Genomic DNA, 22,215 nt, shown 5'->3' with positions numbered 1-22,215 from the left:
GAAGGACGGACGGACGGACGGAGCGAGCGGAAGCCGGACTGCGGGCGGCGGGAGATGGGCGGCGGCGGCGGCGGCGGCGGCGGCGGCTGCTGCGCCCCCGGCCGGGCTGCTGTGCTCCTGCTGCTGGCGCTGGGGGTCCCCCGCGCCCGAGCCGAGAGCCCCGGGCCGCCCGCTCGCTGCGCCCCCTTTAGTGGCCCTGAGGTGCCGCTGCGGCCGCCGGACCAGCAGCCTGCCTGCGCTGCGCCGCCGCCGCTCTTGTGGCTTTGCCCGGCTTCGCGTCCCGCCCGCGGCCTCTGGGCGCACCTGCTCGGGCCGCGGGGCGGCGGCGGCGGCGGCGGCGACGCGGCGGGCGACGACGGGGAGGTCTTGCTGCTGCTGAGCCGCCTTCTCGTGGCTCCAGAAGCGGCCGGCCGCTTCCGCAGGGGACGCCACCGGGCGCTGTGCTTGGAGCCGGCCGGCCGCATTCCTTTGCCGCCCGCTAGCTCGTGGGGAGGCTGCCAGCTGAGGTGCAGGGTTCGAGGCGGCGGCGGCGACCACGCCAGGAGGCTGCCGCCCCACCCCCCAGGGGAAGTGCTGCTACCCCCGCGGCCCGTGTGCCTCCGGTCGGGACACCCGCTGCGCCTGGGGCTGCGGTGCCATCGCTGCCAGGAGAAGGGCGAGACCTTTGTCCACTGGAGCCTGGGCCTGGGCTCCTCTCAGCAGGAGATGGAGAAGCTGTGGCGGTCGGAGGGAGGCCGGGGGAACAGCCAGAGGAGGAGGAAGCGCAACGCCAACGCCAGCCCGCAGTTCCAGTTGCCCACCTACCAAGTGTCGGTGCCGGAGAACAGGCCGGCCGGCACCCCCGTGATCTTGCTGCGGGCCTTGGACCCTGACGAGGGCGAGTGGGGCCGCTTGGACTATTCCATGGATGCTCTCTTTGACAGCCGCTCCAACAGCTTCTTTGCCATTGACCCGCAGACGGGGGCCGTGACCACAGCTGAAGAGTTGGACCGGGAGACCAAAAGCACCCACGTGTTCCGCGTGACAGCCACGGACCATGGCATGCCACGCCGCACGGCCCTGGCCACCCTCACCATCACTGTCAGCGACACCAATGACCACGACCCTGTCTTCGAGCAGCAGGAGTACAAGGAGAGCATGCGCGAGAACCTGGAGGTGGGCTACGAAGTGCTGACAGTGAGAGCCACGGACGGAGATGCCAGCCCCAACGCCAACATCCTCTACCGCGTCCTGAATGGGAACGGGGCCAACAGGATCTTTGAGATCGACCCCAAGTCCGGTGTCATCCGCACCAACGGCCTGGTGGACCGAGAAGTTGTGGAGTCCTACCAGCTGATTGTGGAAGCCAACGACCAAGGCAAAGACCCGGGACCACGCAGTACCACGGCCACCATCCATATCACTGTGGAAGATGACAATGACAACTCACCACAATTCAGCGAGAAACGCTACATCGTGCAAGTATCAGAGAATGTGGCCTCAAACACCCACATCCTTCGGGTGAATGCCACAGACCGTGACAAAGGCAGCAATGCCCTTGTGCATTACAGCATCATGAGTGGCAACACCCGGGGACAGTTCTACATTGATGCCCAGACAGGTAACATTGATGTCGTCAGCCAGCTTGACTACGAGATGAATAAGGAATACACCCTTCGCATTAGGGCCCAGGATGGAGGAAGGCCTCCTCTCTCCAACATCAGTGGGCTGGTGACTATCCAGGTATTGGATGTCAATGACAATGCCCCCATCTTTGTCAGCACCCCTTTCCAGTCCACGGTGCTGGAGAACGTGCCTGTGGGCTACTCTGTTATCCACATTCAAGCCATCGATGCAGATTCAGGGGAGAATGCTCGACTAGAGTATGCTCTGGTTGACACGACCACTGATTTCCCCTTTACGATCAATAACAACACAGGCTGGATTGTAGTGGCCTCTGAGTTGGATCGTGAGGCTGTGGACTTTTACAACTTTGGTGTTGAGGCCCGGGACCACGGCAGCCCTCCGATGACCTCTTCAGCCAGTGTCAGCATTACCATTCTGGATGTCAATGACAACAACCCTGAGTTCACTCAAAAGGAATATACTATGCGTCTCAATGAGGATGCTGCCGTGGGCACCAGTGTCCTTACAGTCTCTGCCATTGACCGGGATGTCAACAGTGTCATCACCTACCAGATCACCAATGGGAACACTCGCAATCGCTTCTCTATAACCAGCCAGAGTGGTGGTGGTCTCATCACCTTGGCCCTACCCTTGGATTACAAATTAGAGCGGCAGTACCTGCTTACTATTACAGCTTCCGACGGCACTCGACTTGATACAGCCCAGGTCTTTGTTAATGTGACTGATGCCAATACGCATCGGCCAGTGTTCCAGAGCTCCCATTACACTGTTAATATCAATGAAGATAGGCCTGTTGGTACTACTGTAGTGATTATTAGTGCTACAGATGAGGATACGGGGGAGAATGCTCGCATCACTTACTTCATGGAAGACAGCATCCCTCAGTTCCGGATTGATATGGACTCTGGTGCTGTTACCACCCAAATGGAACTGGACTATGAGGATCAGGTGTCCTATACTTTGGCAATTACAGCCCGGGACAATGGTATTCCGCAGAAATCAGACACCACCTACCTGGAGATACTAGTCAATGATGTAAATGACAATGCACCTCAATTTTTAAGAGATAGCTATCAAGGTTCTGTATATGAGGATGTTCCAGCTTTTACTAGTGTCCTGCAGGTTTCTGCTACTGATAGAGACTCTGGGCTGAATGGGAGGGTGTTCTATACCTTTCAGGGTGGGGACGATGGTGATGGAGACTTCATAATTGAATCCACTTCAGGCATTGTTAGGACTTTGCGTAGACTGGACAGGGAGAATGTACCATTGTATGAGCTTAGAGCATATGCAGTCGATAAGGGCATGCCAGCCTTGAGGAGCCCTATTGATGTCCATATTACTGTTCTTGATGTCAATGATAATCCTCCTGTCTTTGAACAGGATGAGTTTGATATCTTTATCGAGGAGAACAGCCCCATTGGCTTAGTGGTGGCCCGGATCACTGCCAGTGACCCAGATGAGGGCACCAATGCCCAGATCATGTATCAGATAGTGGAAGGTAACATTCCTGAGGTCTTTCAACTTGACATCTTCTCAGGAGAGCTGACGGCATTGATGGATTTGGATTATGAAGCCAAGTCTGAGTATGTCATTGTTGTCCAGGCTACATCAGCTCCGCTGGTAAGCCGGGCCACTGTGCATGTCCGTTTGCTGGATAAGAATGACAACATTCCTGTCTTGAAGAACTTTGAGATCATCTTCAATAACTACATCACTAACAAGTCCAGCAGTTTCCCCACTGGTGTGATTGGCAGAATCCCAGCCTTTGACCCTGATGTCTCCGACACACTAATCTTTAGTTTTGAGCAAGGCAATGAACTGAAGCTGGTGCTGCTGAACCAGAGTACTGGAGAGCTACGGTTGAGCAGGGCTCTGGATAACAACAGGCCTTTGGAGGCAAGCATGAGGGTGTCTGTCTCAGGTAAGATGCTGATGGGATGGCTGTGAATCTGGGTCCAAATCCTTGTGTCCAGGGCTAGAAGCACCTTTTGAAGCTATCTCATTCAACTTCCTGTGCCTCGCTCAAACTCTCCTACCTTGAATCCAGGCTTGAATGTAGCTTTTAAGAAAGGGAGTCTAATCACACCTGCAAAACCTTTTGCTGATGGAGAACTATCTCCTAAACAACTGTTAGGAACAGTGTGAAAAAAGGTAGCTGTTCAGCATAGCCTTCCCCAACCTGGTGCTCTCCAGAAGTGTTGGACTACAGCTCCCATCATTCCCAGCCATGCTGGTGGGGAATGATAAGAGTTGTGGTCCAAAACATCTGGAGGGCACCAGGTTGGGGAAGGCCAGTTTAGCATTAGCAAGTGTTTAGTTTATAGTCTCTCATCTCGTTTTCTTTTGGTACAGAAGCTATGTAGAACTCTCTGGAATTGAGTGGAGACTGCATAATGGCCAAGTGGCAAACCGGCTGTGTGTGTGCCGCTCCAGTTGGGCTGCCCCAGTCTTTGCTCTAAGACAACAGCTGAAGCTGCAGGGTTTCTCTTTTTACATGTTCTCCACAGGATCCCACTTTTCCAGCCAAACAATCTCCCCCTCCCCTGACACCCCCCTTTCCCTTCCTTTTGAATAGAATCATCCACTTGAGGCTAATCCCATGTAAAATTGACCTTCTTTGCACACGACTTGAATGCATGCATGATGATTTGACAGCACCATCACAGCCTTTGGTGTCCAGGGCCATGTGGATGAGATGCTGTGAGAGGAATGCAAGTGTGTGGGGTGAGGCTATGCTGTGATTATTCACTTGTATGATGGATCTGACCTCCTCCTGTTTTCTGAGATTATGCTTCTCAGAGCTTGGAAGGCTGTAGAGACCAGGGCTCAGTGTAGTAGCCTGGGAAGAGATTTGGCTGTCCTGTGAGGCAGGCCATGGTTTCTCCAGGTTGCAGCTACACAACATGTTCCCACAACATACAACTTGATGCTCATGCCATTGTCAGTCTGTAAGTCTTTAAGGTAGTGATGGGGAGCAGGTGGCCTTCCAGATATTGCTGCAACTCACATCAGCCCTGGCCAGCAAAAACAACAGTGAGGGATCCTGGGAGTTGCAGTCTAGCAACATCTGAAGGGCCACACGTTCCCCATCCCTGCTTTAAGGTATCACAAGATGGCTTGTTGTTTTTGCTACAACAGACAAACAAGGTGCTCTTCCACAACACATATGTGGAGTTTCTGCCTAAGGTTGGTGTAGGGTGGGGAAAATTGGATGGTGGAGTTAAAGGATTAGTTTGTCCCTTTAATTAGCTAGATAGTCTTTTTTTATACTGCCTCTTCATTAGGGTGCCCTATTCCGGTGCCTTGCAATTAAGTTAAATGAAATTTCACTATCCCAGTGCAGAGCATTGCTGGATACACAGACAGGCAATGATCAGCAGAGATAGTAGTTTACAGCATACACCCAGTGCTAAAGACAACACCCTCTCTTGGGGTCAAGGGCTTGCAAAATGGCCAGTGGCAGAAATCTCAGGATAGAGGACTGTAGGTGTTTAGATGGTGAATGGTGAAATGTTCACCTATAGCATAGCAGGAATATGTTTGGTGTGTGTGTGTGTGTGTGTGTGTGTGTGTAAGAAGTCAATTGTGTACAACATCCTTTTAATCCACTTCAGCCTTCTAGGATGTTGTCACCAAGAAGGGAAAGGTCATGCTCACAATCAGCTTGGCCATGCAGGGTTGGTTATATGTAGCCTCATCCACAAGGCAGTTAAGCTTGAAATACTACAGAGGGACTAACACGTCTTTAATAAAAGGGCAGAATTGGAGAAGCATTTACTGCATCACAATATGTGGTCTTCAGTTCACATCCAAAGTGTGTGTTTGTGTGCATGGTAGGGGAGCACCACGAATATAAAATATGGTAGACACTGATGTATGGTAAACCCGTCTCTGAATGGATAGACAACTTATAGGTGTGGGAGCTATATTAAACTTGCTACAGATTTTCCCAGTCTGGCTCCAGGTATGAGAGAGCCCTGGGCAACGTGCCCAGGCAGGCTTACCCTAGCTATGGGCAGCAGTGCTCAGAATGGCACTAGAAAGCTGGATCTAGCTGCTATTTATTTCCCCGCAATGTCCCTGGCACAACACAGTCCCATGGCATTGTGGGAAATTCCCAGCTGCCTGATGCTGCTTTGAGTGCCAGGCCAGGTTTTTTTTAAGGTGGTAGGGCAGGTGCCCAAGGATGGTGGGTGTTGATTCCAGCTCTGCCCACCTCTACATGACTGGGCTATGATTGAGGAACTTGTGGTGAGGGTACAGCTGGAGGGAAGGGGGGGGAAACAGCTTGGACAGACTGGATATTGCCTACTGGCCTTGTATTGCTCACCCCCTACTCTGAGCAGTTCATCATAAATGTTGTGAATCAGGTTGTTGTTGACTCATGTATGTGAAGCTCCCCCACTTCGTTGCACCAAATTTAGGCTGGTCTGTATTCCTTTCTCTAAAACAGACCTGGTGACTTGATCATGGGGGTGTTCACATGACGTGCTAACCCATGATGGGTGACAAGCTATGCACAGTTGGTTGTTTTGCAAACAACCAACTGTGCATAGTTGGTGCTCCCTCCAGATGATTAGATGAATAACCCTCAGTGCATGTGTTTATTTATGTATTGTGCATCTCTCTCTGACACATGGAGAGAGGTCCCAACAATGGGAGGTTTGGAGAGGATAGGCTATGACAACAAAACCTTTAACTCTTTGCTTCTTTGCGTCCCAGCCTCTTTGCCTCTAGCAGTGGTAGTTTCCTCTAAACAAATCCAGGTGAGGTGTGGTGCCTCAATCATGGTCCATAGCTAAACTGAATTATGTTGTTTCCAGAACTGTGGATCTGGCAATGTTCATTGCTCATAGAGTCATTCCTACAAGAGATAGGGAGCCCAAATTTATTTATTTATTATTTATTTAGAATATTTATATACCGCTCCCCATTGAAAAATTTCGGAGCGGTGTACAAGGTAAAAATGAAAATAAAAACAGAATAAAACAGATTAAAACAAAATTTAAAAAGAAGCAAAAAACAACACAGAAATCCAAGGCTGCATGTTAAAGAAAGGCTTCTTGGAATAAAGATGTTTTCAGGAGGCGCCGAAAGGAGTACAAGGTTGGAGCCTGCCTGACCTCCAGAGGCAGGGAATTCCACAGGACGGGGGCCACCACGCTGAAGGCTCTTCCCCTGGTAGATTGAGATGGGAATTATTTTAAATCCTATGTAAACTGCCCAGAGAGCCTCAATTACGGGGCGGTATATCAATGTTGTAGTAGTAGTAGTAGTAGTAGTAGTAATAATAATAATAATAATAATAATAATAATAATAATAATGTCCCTCTTGGAGTTCCTTCGAAGAGACTAGTCTAGCCTGGCCTGACCAGCATCTAAAATTACTCACCTCCTTCAGATGCGTAACTAGTTATTACTTGCCTACTTCTTTCTTGGGTCCTTATAGCAGCACCTGTTCTACAAGGTTTCTGCTAGGAATAAAGGAGTTGAGTTTATGGCCCAAGTTTTGCTTGTGATGCAGTTGGCATCTACTTTCAGGGAGTGATAATGACAGATAGTTACAGCATGCACTGCTTGAAGTGAAACCTGCCAACTGCCAGTGGCAATCTTGATAATGCAGGTTTAGCAGGGCTGTAGGACTGGAGGTATATGTAGTAGAGGTGGAAGTGGGTGGCAGATGGGTCTGAGAAATGCATGTTGGGTTGGCAGGGTCACTGGAGATCAAATCTCTTCCATGGCTGGATACTGTTTGCTTTAGCTGACCATCTGAGATACGTCGTTAATACATCCTCTTTATAAAAGACAAGAACAAAAGCTTAAAGGAAGGTGACTTCACAACATCCTAGCCAAATAATTTTGTTGCTCAATTGTTATTAAAGTCAAGATCTATTTTGTAGAGCAAATCTGCTTTCCTGCAGTTTAAACCCATTGACCCTTGCCATGCTTTTACTGGCAAATAAATCACTTGCTTTCAGTTTAATTTATGGCAGTATCAAATCTATGTTACTTATCTGTCTTTCTGTAGGCTAAATAATTCAAGTGTTGTCAGTTTTTCTTCATTTCACAATCTTCCATTTTGATCCCTGCATTTATTTTCTCCTCCTCCTCTTATTGGATAATATTCTTTGACGTATATATCCTCCTTCATATATGGCAACCTCCCCCAACCTGGTGGTCTCCAGATGTTTTGGACTACAGCTCCTATCAGCTCCAGCCAGCATGGCTGATGATCAGGAATGCTGGGAGATATATTCCAAAACATCTGGAGGGCATCAGGTTGGGGAAGGCTGATAATATGGTGTCCAAACTGAGCATGTTACGTTCTGCCCAATGGCTGTCATTTAAAAAAAAAAAATTATCAAAGTGAACATTGTGCATCTCCTCCATGCAGACCAGCCTTCCCCAACCTAGTGTCTTTCAGAAGTGTTGGACTACAACTTCCATCATCTCCAGCCAGCATGTAGGAGGCTGATGTAGACTAAGAAAGTCTCTTGTTGTGGTTAAGATGTTGAGGCTGGAATGTGTTGTCTGTTGTTGGCTTTTGTGGGAGCTTTTACATACCAAGTCACGACTTGCAGAGCTAGAAGTTGCAGAACAGAGTTAATATTTTTTAGTCTATCCCTTCCTATTAGGCTAGGTGAGCTTGCTCCTCATCCCTGCTTACAAGTGCAGCAATTAGGCATTCTAGATGATCACAAATGCTACAGAAAAGCTACGGGGAGAGATTGGGAATGTGCACAGAAGGGAAAGAAACTCTTTGTCCCAGGAGCACCAGTGGACATTTACCTTTCATTAATGCCGCCCTCCATAGTACGGGAGATGCTGGCAGGCCTGCCTGCCGGAGACCAATTTGGAGATGATCAAGAGCAGCTGTCCTTGAGTTTCAGCAATTAAACTCTCAGCATGGTGGCTAAAGATTGCACCTGCTCTGTGGGGATAGGAATACAGGGACTGGGGAATACTGCACAGTGGATAGATGGGAGTGCAGATAATACCCACAGCCCCTGGCTGTCATGAGAGCCCTGCTGAATGGCATTCTTGGCTCTGATGCACGGGACACCCAAGCCCCTGGCGTTATTGGAAATTGCTGCAGCTGACACTCCAGAGCTGGTGACTCAGAGCAGAGGGTGGGTTTTCCCTGGTTCTGCTTCTCTGTAGTGTGACCAGTGAAACCAGGAAAACAAATGCTCAGCTGAGTTTCCAGCACATGGGCAGGTAAGTCCTGAATCTGATGGTGCTCATTTGGAGTGAATCCCAAGAAGGCTCTGTAATAGTTTGGAGTGTCAGGATTTGTGTCACTGGTAGGGTGACCATATGGAAAGGAGGACAGGGCTCCCATATTTTTAACAGTTGTATTGAAAAGGGAATTTCAGCAGGTGTCACTTGTATGCATGCAGTACCTGGTGAAATTCCCTCTTCATCACAACAGTTAAAGCCTAGCTTGACCAGATACAAAAGAGGGCAGGGCTCCTGCAGCTTTAACTGTTGTGATGAAGAGGGAATTTCACCAGGTGCTGCTTGTTCAGACAACACGCTAAGCCATGGTGGTTAAACATTTTTAGCTAAACATTATGTCTTCGCGTGTTGTGTGAACCATTCCTAACCATGGTTTAAACACACTCACTAACTATTTGCTGCAAAAGGATTAGCTGCCTAACCATGGATTATCATGTTGTCTGAACAGGCCCAGTATTAAAACACATCAAAACATAGCGCTTATAAATGAAATATATAGCCAGTAAAAGTAAAAAACCCAAAAGCTCACAGAAAACAACAACAAGGTAAAACAGGTAAGACAAAGCACATAAAATTGCATACCACAGGGGATCAGTCATAAATACTCAATTTAGTAGGGTAAAAGATTGCGGAAAAAGGATCACTTTCTTATGGTGGTAGAAGGTCAACTAAAACGGGGGCCAGTTCTACACCAAGCAGGATGTAGCGGTATGAAAGCGGTATGAAGGCAGTATATGGTAAGTGTCAATGGGCCCCAACAGTTGTCGGTGCACTTCAATACCACTATAAAGCAGTAGTGTGGCTCCTGCCTCTTATATACTGCTTTCATACCACTTTCATAGTGCTACATCCTGCTTGGTGTAGATCTGGCCTGGGTTGTGGCTATGCAGTCTCCAGTTAAAAATCATTGTCTCTGTAAGTGTCCCAGCTGAAACTGCAGCTACCTTTAGTTGTTTCTCTTAGCCATCCCTAAAATTCTGATGGTTTCGCATTCCAGAGGTTGGGCAGAAAGATTTTCAGCCATCAAGGAACATTGATGTTCTTTTGTAGAAACCCTAACCAGGCAAAAATGTAGCAACAGGCCCATTCATGTTCATCAAGATTGCCAAATTCACAGCAACTAGCTAAAGGTTCTGGGATGGAAGATTGGCTAGGCAGGGATATTTCATTAAGTTTGAGATGGATGTTAGCAGGGGAAGAAAAATATTTCAAATTCCTGAGTATGCAGGCACTCAGGATTCATTCAGCCTTGTGAGGTTGAAACCTTGGGGATAATTGTTAGTAGGTGTTGTGTGTGTTTAGCTTGCACTAGGAATTAAAGATCAGACAATAGATATTGGCATTTCTGATGATCTTGCAGCCAGTCCTGCTTAGCACCAGTTCTCAGTCCTCTCCTTCCTCATTCCACCTTAGTATCCCTGGATGTCTTTTCTCTGCAACACCATCCACAGGGTTTCCCCTCCCCCCCCCCGCCTCTGGTCTTGCCAGCACCCCGCAATCCTAACCCACAACCTTCAGCTTTCTTACCTTGAATTACCTTCAAGTTGGTTATATACAGTACAGTGTATAGGATATGGTGTTTTGAGCCATGAAGCTTAGCTTTCTGAGGTTACACTTTGTCAGGACAGACAGGAGTGAAAATCCCAGAACAGGCTGGGCAGCTGCTAAGATCCTCCAGTCCAGGGCAACCTAGGATAGTGTGGAGGTGGGCTGGCTGCGGATAAGACTCTCAAACCATCTGCTTCATATTTGGACCCAGAAAGTATGCTGTTCCCATTGATCATTCTGGACTACGGAGAAGTGGCCACACATTTAACATTTCTGGCAGTCCCCTGACTGTGATTGTGATGTTTAGCATTAGGGCTGATATACAAGGTGCAGCGATGTGGAGAATTGGAGGTTTTAGAAGCAAAGGGATTAACCGTTCCTTATCACATATGGATTAGGGTGGTGGGATAGTGGGGAGAGGTAGATGAGCCACAAAATGGGAAAGAACAGATCACTGGCAGTCAGCTATTGGAGAGATGTTAACTAGGTCAGAGAGGCTGAAGCTCAGTGGGTTGCAGGTCCTCTTGTGCAGGATGTTCTATGAAAAAAGTAGCATCCTGTATTCAGGTGGATTACAATGTTTCACAAAAGCTTGTGATCTTTTTTTTTCCGGGGGGGGGGGGTTGCACTTGGGTGATACCGGAGTACAAAATGCATATTTCTCACATCATTTATTAGTGCTGCTTGTGCACCTGAATTGCTTCATTTCTTGACAACATATACAAAAGCAAAAACTTGATGGTTTTCATTTTCCTAAGCACTACTTCCATGTATTTTGCTGAGAAAAGCCTACATAGTTGTACTTGGATAAGTGTACTTGAATAAGAAAAGTATTGAAAAAAATGACTTTCAGCCAGGCTCTGAGGCGTGTCCTGCCTCTTTGCAGAGGCAGGAATTTGACCTAAAATTCCAAGGGCTTGCTCTAGAAGTGGGGTGGTCTGTAATGTTTCTGAGTTTAGCAGCTCATTCAAAGTCTATATTTTATAGCAGGTTCATATTGGTGATAGAAATGTGAAGGCCTGGAAAAACAACAACGGGGAAAATGACAGGGTGTGTGTGAGGACTGAATCTCACTCTCATTTCCCCTGTTGTTTTCCAGGTATGTTTGGAAAATTAGGAGAAAAAAACATTCCTGCCCCCCCCCCCAAACTTTCCCATCTCTTCCTCCCACTTGTTTCCCCCCAAGCCTTCACGTCTCTAGTTGATGGACATAAAGCAAGGGCATTTCATAAAGCTCTCACTAAGGAGATCAGAAGTAGTGAACCATTGCATCTGGCCCCGATCTAACACATGTGTAGAACATTTCAGCCGCCGCTTATCCTCCACCAGCCAACTTGACTGAGAACAACCATTGTGGGCTGTGGATTTTGCAACACTGGCCCCCTACTCTCATTGAGAAGGGGGTGCCATGGAAAACATACCTTTCTTTTCCAGAGAGTCATTGTATACTTCTGTTTGGGTGACTCCCTGGGAGTGCAGTGCTTAGAGAAATATCCTTATTCCCTTCATCCCAGGCAGGTACCTGTTGTTTAACTTACTGCTTTGGGCCAGTTTGAACAAGCAAATCAATATGCTGAGTGTGTGACACGGTTGCATCTGTTTTGAATTCACCACATGCTGAAATGGTCCTGCTCACAAGTTAATCCACAATGTAACCAATGCTTCCTCTGTCACTTCTCAGTCCATTTTTGCCGGCTTTGCAGTTGCATGATAAATGTGATTAGCTTGTGAGCTGGACATGGAGGTGACAACTTAGTTCCATACCAATACGGAATTATACCAGTGTGTTGGACTGGTACTTGAGAGATCTGGGTTCAAGTCCCTGCTCAGGACATGAAGCTCTCTGGGTCACTGACCCTCAGGTTAACCTACCTCACAGGATTGTTGTGAGGATAAAATGGAGAGGAGGAGGAGGATCATGTACATCACCATGGGCTCTTTGTTGGAATAGATAAGACATAGGTGATATAACACAATAATGTAATCATCACCATCACCATCATCATCTCCATTTCTGGCATGCCAGTTTTCATTGTGTATTGCTCCTTAGTCCCAAGATGTCAGTCTTTGGGATTGGCCAAATAATATATTCTGTTTATGAAGAATAGATTATGCCCAGTTTGGGGTAGACATTGTCTCTGCTCTGCCCTTGAGTGTGTGCTGCAAATGAATTCTGACAGTTTTTTTTACAGTATCCTTAATTGCTCCCTTTATTCCATGCTTCCGAATGACTGATTTCCCCCTAAAGCTTTCTACTGCTAGGCTCTGAGTTACTGCTCTGATGTCTTTTGCTATTTGTTCTGCAATTTCTTTATAAGCTCCATGTGAACTATTGTATTTCATGTTCCCTTCTATTGAGTTTCTCTGTCCTGTTTGACTAAGTCACCTCTTGGGGCCAATTTCATGTTGCTTCTCCCCAACCCCCATGACAAACAATAGTTGTGTTGAAAACCATCTGTAAAAAATAATATGAAAATACTGGGATGGGTACACAGTTTTTCTCCTGGGTTATGATCTGAGACATGGGAATAGGGTGGAGAAAATGGACACTCGAGTGGTCATTCGGTGATTACATTTTATTTGCTACTTCCACTGCAAAGATTAATCTCCGCTGGAAAAAGACACTTTAGCTTCTGCATGCAAGGAAGCGAAGCAAGCAGAGGAATGGTGCTTTCTGCAGCTTGCAGACTCTGTTCGAGCCGTTCTTGTTTTTCTCACTTCAGAGCAGTGGCAAGCCATTTTGTGACAGGTCCAAAAACGCAAGAACCGGGTGGTTGCCTTCCTATACATGTGAGCACTTTCCTTTATATCGGAAGTCTGATGGGCAGCTCACGAAACAGGGACTGGAGGGTTGGATCTTTCTCTCTCTCCATATATATTTACGACCCTCCATTCCATTCATGACAGCTGCTGTGTTTTATTGCAAAGCTTCTCTACCTCATGGTTATTTGATTACAGGGCCGATTGGGATGTGTTCAAAAGTGCGCTCTCATGTGTGGTGCTCCCCACTACCACATAAAGAGGAGATCATGCAAAACTCAGGATGATTTCCCATCACACTCCTTGTTTCTGCAGCATTGGACCCCCACCCCCCAGCCTTCATATGTGGCCATTTTGGGCCATTATTCCATCCTAATTGGGAACAATCAGTCCTCTGGATTGGGATGCAACCAAAAGTACTTGCCATATATTTGCAAACACTTAAAGTGCTGGGATAAAACTTCTGCTTTGCATGATGTCATGTTCTGTATTGTACGGCAAACATAATTGTCAAAATCATCTGGTATTCTGAGGAGCAGCTCTCAGGATCAGTCTAAACGTGACCTAGGGCACAACCCTTTTGGGCCTGAGAGAGCGCCCCAGGGACCATAGGTGTTTTTGGTAGTCACCATCCTGAGACCATAGACACTGATGGGAACTTGGGAAGGGGGCTCTGTATTCTGATCCACACCCATCCCTTGCAAGGAAAAGAACCACAGCGGCTGCTTCCTGAGATCACAAATGAGACTGCAGGGAGAGGAAAAAGGGATGCTGTGGTGAGCAGGGAGGGGAGGAAAAAGAGGCTGAGATCCATAGTATCCTGTGGTCTCTCCGGCCCTAGTCCTGTCTCTGGCAGCATGACCTCTCTAGGAGGGCTAAGTAACTCATCTAGAGAAAAAAGCAAGAGGGGAGATGGAGAGGCAAGACTTACCTCATTTGCAACTTCTGTTCTGCCGGCTGTCTGCAGAGCAAAGGATATGTGGAGCACTCCATCATTGGAGCGCTCCATCATTGGAGCACTCCTTTGAAAAGCATAGGGTTGCTCTGCCTGCATCTTTTTGTATCACATGGTTGCAGTGTATCAGGGCCATGGTGCTGGGACCATGGAAAGGTGTGTGTGTGTGTGTGTGTGTGTGTGTGTGTGTGTGTGTGTGTGTGATCCTTTCCTCCCATACTATTTTCCTGCTGGAAACCTCTCCTGAAGCTCTTTGGCTCAGTCTTCTTAATTTTTCTTATTAATTGGGTCATTGGTTAACTGGGGTGATTTTCTACAGAAATGTCACTCCCCTGATCCACCCCATGCTATGATTTTGAGCCAGATCAGGGGACCCAACAGTTGCTTTTGGTAGAGAAAGGGAAGTGGTCAGTCATAGTCATATAATTCAAAATCAGTCTTAAAGTAGACTTGTCTGGTTTGATCCTAAGTGTGTCCATGTCAAAAAGGCAGGAGGAAAACATTTGGCTTGTTCTTTTGTTTGCTGTTTTTCTGCCATACCTTTGAATACCCAGGGAAGCATGCACCACCACCCCCGCCATGCACTGTTAAACTGCCTGCATGTGCTGCTTGCTCACACATCTTACTGTGTTCATTTCTTGGCTCGCTCAAGCTTTAGTGCTTCTTCTGGGGTCAGAGCACCTGCTCTACCTCCCATATCCTGCCGGTTTTTGCTGGCATTCAAGAGGTAGTAAGCCTAAAAAGAGCCAGAGCTGTCTGTGACGTCTTTTAAAAATATGTTGCAGACAAGCCTTTTCTATAGCCTTCCTTCCTCGTAGCTATTTCTCTGTGACAGTTGACCTACCGTTAAGTCTCAGACCCCTGCCCCCACCCCAGTTCTAATTCATTCCACTGTCGAAATCTGTCTGGGAACCCATAAGATAACTCAGTCATAAGGGATTTGCACATATGTCGTTTCTACCATATGGTTGTATCGACTTTAATGCTGTACGATTGGTCGTGCACCCCATCCGCAGGGGAGCTAAGCTGCTCAGACAGTAGCGTTCTCTTGCGATTGCCCCACTGTTTGTGACCCAGGAATTGTCTGTGAGGCTGCTTCCCTCTGCTCAGCAGCGTCCTGGCATGGGAATGACTTCTTTCGGAGCAAATACTTTGCTCCAGTTTGATTTGCTCAGTAGCAGCATCCCCTAGGTCAGGGGTGGGCAGGCAGTAGATGGCAGACCTTAAATTGTTTGGCAGTAGATCTGCAAGGGCCTCCAGCAACCAATTGCTTTAACAATAGCAATTTTAAGGTCTAAATTAGATCGTGGGAATCCCTAGTCTGCAGTAACTCATATGTAGATTTGTATTTCTGCATGCAGGTCATCCCAGTGTGTGGCTCATGGAGTTCAGGATGCAATTGGCTCTATGCCCGTAGCTACCATTTTGCGTCTGGTTCCAGTTGGTAGATATCAAGGTTTTAGTAAAAAACAAAAACAAAGTAGATCCCACAAGCCCAAAGTCTTCCCTTCTTTGCTGTAGGTGAATGGTTTAGGCAAATTGAGTTTGCTTCTCCTCTTCCTCCTCCTCCTCTGGTCAATCTAAGCACTTTCTTTTGTATTTCACCCATTCCCTGCCCAAACTTTCTAGGAATTCTAGCACTGCAGTAACAATGGCTGCAGAGGAGTGAGGTCAATGGAAATCAAGAAATCAAGGATGGAATTCTAATTGGACCTCTGCCACTGACTTTGAATGTGTAGATTTGGCCAGTTTCAGTAGTTCAGTACCTCCCACCTTTAAAGGCTGGGTACTTGGAGCCAGTGTTATCTACACACAAATACTTGGCAAATCACTAAAGACAGACAATAATCTCAGGTTCTTATTCCTGGCACCTTGGCTTTCATCTTTTATGCTGGCTGAATGTAGGAAATGTGTGGGCATGTGACCCAAAGAGCTGGACTCACATGTAAGAAGGATTCTCGAACAATACAGGATGCACTGCCTGCATACCATTATTAGTTATTTAGAACAAGACATTTTTAGTGGTGTGTCATTTCTACTACCATAAAACTGGGCAGCTGGGAGAAGCTGCACCTGATGAAGTTCTCTTTCCTGTGCCACGAGTAGAGGCACAGAATCACGGGGCATGTCCACATGAAGAGTTTGCCCTGGGGTGGCTTTGCAGTAGCACGTTATCTACATGACACAGCCGCCATTGCAAAGCCATCTGGGGGCAAACCCCAGAAACTCCGCAGGAAAAAAGGCAGGCAGTTAGCCCAACTTTTTTGGCAGTGGAGGCTTGTCACGGCCCATGGCGCCCCCTAATTGGTCACCATAGGCTTGATAGGGAAGGGGATGGGCCTCAGGAGCACCCTGTGCTGGTGGAAAATAATAATTTTAAAAAACGGGGTGGGTGGGGGGAGAGGAACGGGTCCCATGCCTATTTAAAAATAATTTAAAAATGGGGGGGGGAGGAACGGGGCCCATTCTCCCCCTTTTTATTTTTATTATTTGTATCTGCACAACTGTGCAGATTCAGATAATAAAAATAAAAAGGGGAAGGAATAGGCAGCCAGAGGCAGGTCAGAAGGAGGAGAGGTGGTTAGGGTGCCCGGGGTCCCTCTCCTCATCCTCCTGGCTGCTCCTGGCTGCCTCGTTCCTGGCCCTCATTCCTTTCTCCCTCAGCGCTGTGGGGAAGGTTTGCACTTGCGTTCCTTCCCATGCAGATGACAGGAAGGAACGCAAGTGTGGGAGCCAGGCGCACCATCAAGACAGGGGCCCAGTCTTGTATTGATTCTGCCAGTCCTACTGAGAAGGCAGAATTACCCTCCTGCCTGTGAATCAGAACTGTTATTTTGCCACCTGAAGAATAATTCATATAGATTTGTCTATTCATGTGTATACAGTTGCCATTCTTATTTGCACAGACCCTAAGCCAGGGATTCATGGACTACTCTTAATTGCTTCTGCTGGCTCCCCCTGAACCTAGATCCCTAATTAACCCATGTCTGGGCCATGGACACATCTTGCAAGTTCTGCCATCCCCACCCCACCCCACCACCACACCACACACACTGGATTTTATGCTTGCTCTTCTAATGGGATTTTTCATAGCAAATCTCCTTGATTTTCCCACAGTTTCCCCAGACAATTACAGGGCAGCATCTAGAGATGCTGGTTTATCAACTGTGCATTTAGTGGCCTGCAGCTTTCCCAATATCATGGGAATGATGAAGCCCAGCACACCAAAAGTGCAGAACATGAAGAGCCAAGGCTCCCAGACCCACCCTAAATTGTGGTTATCGCACAGTCTGTAGAGCTAATCCGTCATTAATCCCATACATGGAGCTAATGTTTTCTGGATATCCCCAGGCCTCTGTCTCCCTTTAGAGTTTAGGGAGGAGAAAAAGGGTGATTATTCTGGAGAAATAGTGTATTTTATCAGCGAAGTTGATCAGGATTCAGGGGGCCAGATTGTTACTGGGGGATGGAAGGCATGTGAGTTGTTTATCAAGGTTTACCATGGGCTAGAACATGGAAAGACTGGAATTAGAGTCAATGTATGCTGTGTTGAGGACATTATACAGAAGTGATAAATAGATGTACCGTATTTCTTTGATTCTAAGATGCACTTTTCCCCCCATATAAACATCTCTAAAAATGGGGTGCGTCTTAGAATCGTGGGTGCGATTATTATTCTTAGAATCAAAGCTTTTTTTTCTGTTGGTGGTACTGAAATTAGTGTGTGTCTTACAATCGATGGCGTCTTAGAATCGAAGAAATACGGTAATACATGTGACTTATAGACTGTCCTGTGTGTTAGGACATCTTTTGGGAACCTTAATTTTGCAGTGCTTTGATAGCCTGGTATTGATTCTTATCACCCACCATCGTGCAACATCTCTCTGACCCATACCCAATTATTCAGTGGGAACAGGCTTTCAGTTGTATTGAACTGGGGAGGTAGAACAGGTGCTGGTGGAAGCCCAAATGAGGCACCCAAAAGGGACTGGAGAGCCACTTCTTCTGGTTTGGAATGCTTTGCAGATGGGCGCAGGCACTCCCCCCCCCCCCGAATGATTTGGGCCTGTGCCAAAAAGAGCATGGCTTATCCTTCACTGCCTGACAGGGAAGCTGGGCTCCAGTCGTTGCCATGGCAGCCATGCCCTTCACCAAACAATGAATAACGGTTGGAAAACCACATGTAGATTTTCTGTTGGAGGTTTGGCTTCAGGCAGGCAGATGGTTGTGTGCCTTTATAACGCTGAACTGATGCCACGCACACCCACATGGCAGTCATTCAATACTTCAACCGTGGGCTTCCCAGTCGCACATCTTAAAAGAGCTTCTGTATCACATGTTCCTGCCATTCTAATCCTCAGTTTTTCTGCTTTACCCCACTGGCTTGAAAAGGTAAATGAGCCAGAGTGTGAGGTGCACAAAAAGTGTCCATTTAAAGAAAAAGAGATTAATGGCCACTCCTGCCTGGAGTATCTGAGGCATGCATTCTCCAGCGTGAGAGCCCTTTAAGCTATTACAAGGACAGCACTCCTGGGCCCAGTGTTTGCTGATCTTAAAACAGCGATCAAAAGTCTGGGGAACAAGGAGGAGGGGTTTCTCAAGGCTGATCCTAAAGGTATAGTGTACTTGTGTGCATGTGTGAGGGAGAGAGAGTGGGGCTGAGCTGTAGACAGCTCTCAAAGATGAGCCAAGAACAGCATGACTGAGCCAGGGACTTGGAGCTGAGAGAAACACAGCAACACACCAGATCCAGGAAGAACTTGTTGCTCAGGCAAAGTCCCACCCCAAACAGGAAGCCTTTTCTTGGCTTTGCTGTCCAGGTGGATCAAATAGCCAGCTTGGGTGGGTGGTGCCAGTTCAGAGCCTGAGAATTCTTCACTGCCGAGGATGATGGACCAGCATCAGTGCCAGGCATAGTTAAGAATATCAGAAGTGCCCTGATGCTGGATCAGACCGAGGGTCCACCTAGTCCAGCACTCTGTTCACACAGTGGCCAACCAGTTGAGCATTTGCTAGGGTCCAGGCATCCCAGCAGGGTTCAGCAGGGTTGACGCCTTGTCTGGTCCCATCCTCAGTGCCTGCTGCAACTTGGGCCCTGACCGTGGTGCCCCTGCAGCCATCAGCCGCCCCCTCACTTGCTTACTTGACGACAGTTGCACTTTACAGTGTCACCACCTGAGAAGCCTGCTCACAGTCTTGCCCTCTCCACCCGCCCCCTGCTCTCTTACTTTACCCCTTTACCCATTTGCCCTACAATATGTTGCCAATTATGCTATGTGCCTTTCCAGATGATTCAGACAATTATTTTCCCCTTTAGTATTATGATCAAGCTAGGTCTTAACCCAGTATCAGTAGCATTTGTATCCTGATGCCATGTGATGGAAAAGGCAGGATAGCTTTATTATAGCAGGATACCCTACTTCTTATTCTTTTTTAAGGAGAGATGGTGACACTGGTAACATTTGTGATTATGTCATAAGAGTTGAAACAAATAAGCTTGAAACAAAACAGGGATTTCCCACATTTTTAACAAAGTTGTTAAAATAAAAAAATCAACCCAAGAGAGCTTTTAAGAACATTCAGTTTCCTGTGATTAAATAGACTTGCTGTGAACAATTTTCGTGATTTGAATAATTCACAGTTAATAATTCAAGAATCTATAACTCATTAATTTGTTAATGTGCAATTAATTCAGAGTGTTTGAATGTGTAATGCAGAGCTTCCTTTAACTTTAATGCAGTCTTTAATGTCTCAGAGTCCTTTGCATTGTGAAGTCATGAATTGCGAATCAGCAGCTTACAAAGGAGCTGTTTGCTCTGCAGGCACCTTTTCTGCCCTTTGCTTGTGACATACTGGGTGGGTTTGGACAATCATTTTCAGCCACAGTGGCTTAAGCCACGATGGTTTGCAGCACATGCCGGGTGCCCATTCCATAACCCTACCGCCACTTGGAGGTTGTTGTGTCATCCAAACTGGGCAAGGGTGAGTTGTTGGTGTACTTTAACAAACCACCCAGGACCCATGTTCTAGATTACATTGATTGATTGGCTGGTGGTGGGTGGTCTTACTTACTGAGCTGGGATTTGGAAGATAGGGCCTTGTGGAGCTGTTCAGCACTGTTTTTGTGAAAAGAATTATTCATGTGCTGCTGCCTGACACAGCTTATATTCTCTTGGGCTAGGAGATGAACTTGAACAAAATGCATGGTGCTTTGAGTCTTCATGACACTTCTGAATAGGTTTCCTTGTGGATCAGGTATGTTTCATATTTTGACATCAAAAGCAAAGGCTTTGATGTATTTGTTTAGGGAGGCAGAGAGGTTAGGAAGTGGTGAACATCTATCTACACAATCTTCACTCCAAAGGTTCCTGCCTTTGGGTTACAAATGCATCTGCTATATTGGCCTAGCATAGGGAACTAATTTCAGTGGATCACATTTCTCTGATGGGCTCAGATGTCCATGCCAATAAAAACTACTGGTGTCTAGAGAGTGTGGTGTGAATTAAGAGCTCTTAGGAAGTCCTAAATGGGCTAATTAAAGGGAACATCTTTCTGCTTTTTGTTTTGTGCCACCGTTTTGAGGGGCAAATTGCCTTTGACTTGTTGTCACCACTTTGCTTCCCTTTTGTTTTGTTACATTATCCTCTGGTCCTATAAAGAAGTTGTTGAACTACATACCTTGCATTTATCAAACAAGATATGTCTCAATTGTTTATAATAAACTGAAGCTTTCATACTCACAGGCAGGTTATAGTGACTCGAGTTAAAGTAGTTGAGAGTGGCAAGTCAAATACTCATTAATTTTCAGAATGGTGCTGTGACTAGAGTGTTGGGTGTGGGTGTGAGAGACCCATGTTCAAATCCTTCTGCTGATTCCCATAGAGAGAAGCAGCGCAACATTGGCTATATGGGAACCTGAGCCCATAGCCTGAATTGGCACACAGGTAAGGGGACAGCTTACAGTCAAAGTATGAAATTAGGAGATGTCTCAGGCTAGGGGAATCTTCTGTGGTATGAATGGGGTTGAATTATAGTCACCAGGTGACCTAGTTGTTGTGAGTTTTCATTGCTTAAAGCTGCAATATTTTGTACATTTACAGAGGAAACCCATTGAACAGAATAGTTCTTACTTCTGAGTAAGTGTGCATAGGATTGTCTTGTTAGACACATAAAATTGTAGAGTTGGCATTGCACTCTCTAGATCAACTTTTTGGATTCTTGGGAACATTTGGGAATTTAATAAAATGCTGCAGACATCAACACAAAATGCCTAATCAGCTTTGGCATCTACCTGTCGCGTCTATGGATCTCAGGCTGCATATTATTCTGCATGCTGTGGACATAATATATCTTGACTTCAGCAAAGCTTTTGACAAAGCACCCCATGACATTCTGATTAACAAACTAGCTAAAAGTGGGCTAGATGGAACAACTATAAGGTGAATCCACAGTTGGCTGCAGAATCAGACTCAAATAGTGCTTATTAGTGGTACCTTCTCCACAAAATTGGGTGGGATAGCTAATACCCTGGAAGTCAGAAACAAACTTCAAAGTGATCTTGATAGGCTGGAGCGCTGGGCCGAAAACAACAGAATGAAATTTAATAGGGATAAATGCTAAGTTCTACATAAAGGAAAAAGAAATCAAATGCACAGTTACAAGATGGGGGATACTTGGCACAGCAATACTACAAGTGAGAAGGAGCTTGGAATTGTAGATCATAAGCTGAATATGAGCCAACAGTGTAATGTGGCTGCAAAAAAAAAAAGCAAATGCTATTTTAGGCTGCATTAATAGAGGTATAGCTTCCAAATCACGCGAGGTCCCGGTTCCCCTCTATTCGGCACTGGTTAGGCTTCATCTTGAGTATTGAGTCCTGTTCTGGGCACCACACTTCAAGAACGTGGACAAGCTGGAGCGTGTTCAGGGGAGGGCAACGAGGATGATCAGGGGTCTAGAAACAAAGCCCTATGAGGAGAGACTGAAAGAAATGGGCATGTTTAGCCTGGAGAAGAGAAGATTGAGGGGAGACATGATAGCACTCTTCAAATACTTGAAAGGTTGTCACACAGAGGAGGGCCAGG

At 46.8% G+C, this 22,215-nt stretch overlaps 1 protein-coding gene across 1 annotated transcript in view; it reads left to right on the top strand.

The window, feature by feature from the left end:
- The first annotated feature begins 558 nt into the window (after positions 1-558).
- The window catches only part of CELSR2 (cadherin EGF LAG seven-pass G-type receptor 2), a 106,980-nt gene continuing 85,323 nt past the window's right edge, over positions 559-22,215 (top strand). Inside the window, exon 1 of the mRNA XM_063140690.1 lies at positions 559-3,550. Within this exon, the coding sequence (XP_062996760.1) occupies positions 706-3,550 (2,845 nt within the window). The 5' untranslated portion in view covers positions 559-705. The remainder of the gene's footprint in view (positions 3,551-22,215) is intronic.

The sequence above is a fragment of the Elgaria multicarinata genome, chromosome 1, assembly GCF_023053635.1.
Source record: "Elgaria multicarinata webbii isolate HBS135686 ecotype San Diego chromosome 1, rElgMul1.1.pri, whole genome shotgun sequence".
NCBI classification, from domain to species: domain Eukaryota; kingdom Metazoa; phylum Chordata; class Lepidosauria; order Squamata; family Anguidae; genus Elgaria; species Elgaria multicarinata.
Note: the sequence above shows the minus strand (reverse complement) of the source record. Positions and strands in the feature narration are given on the sequence as shown.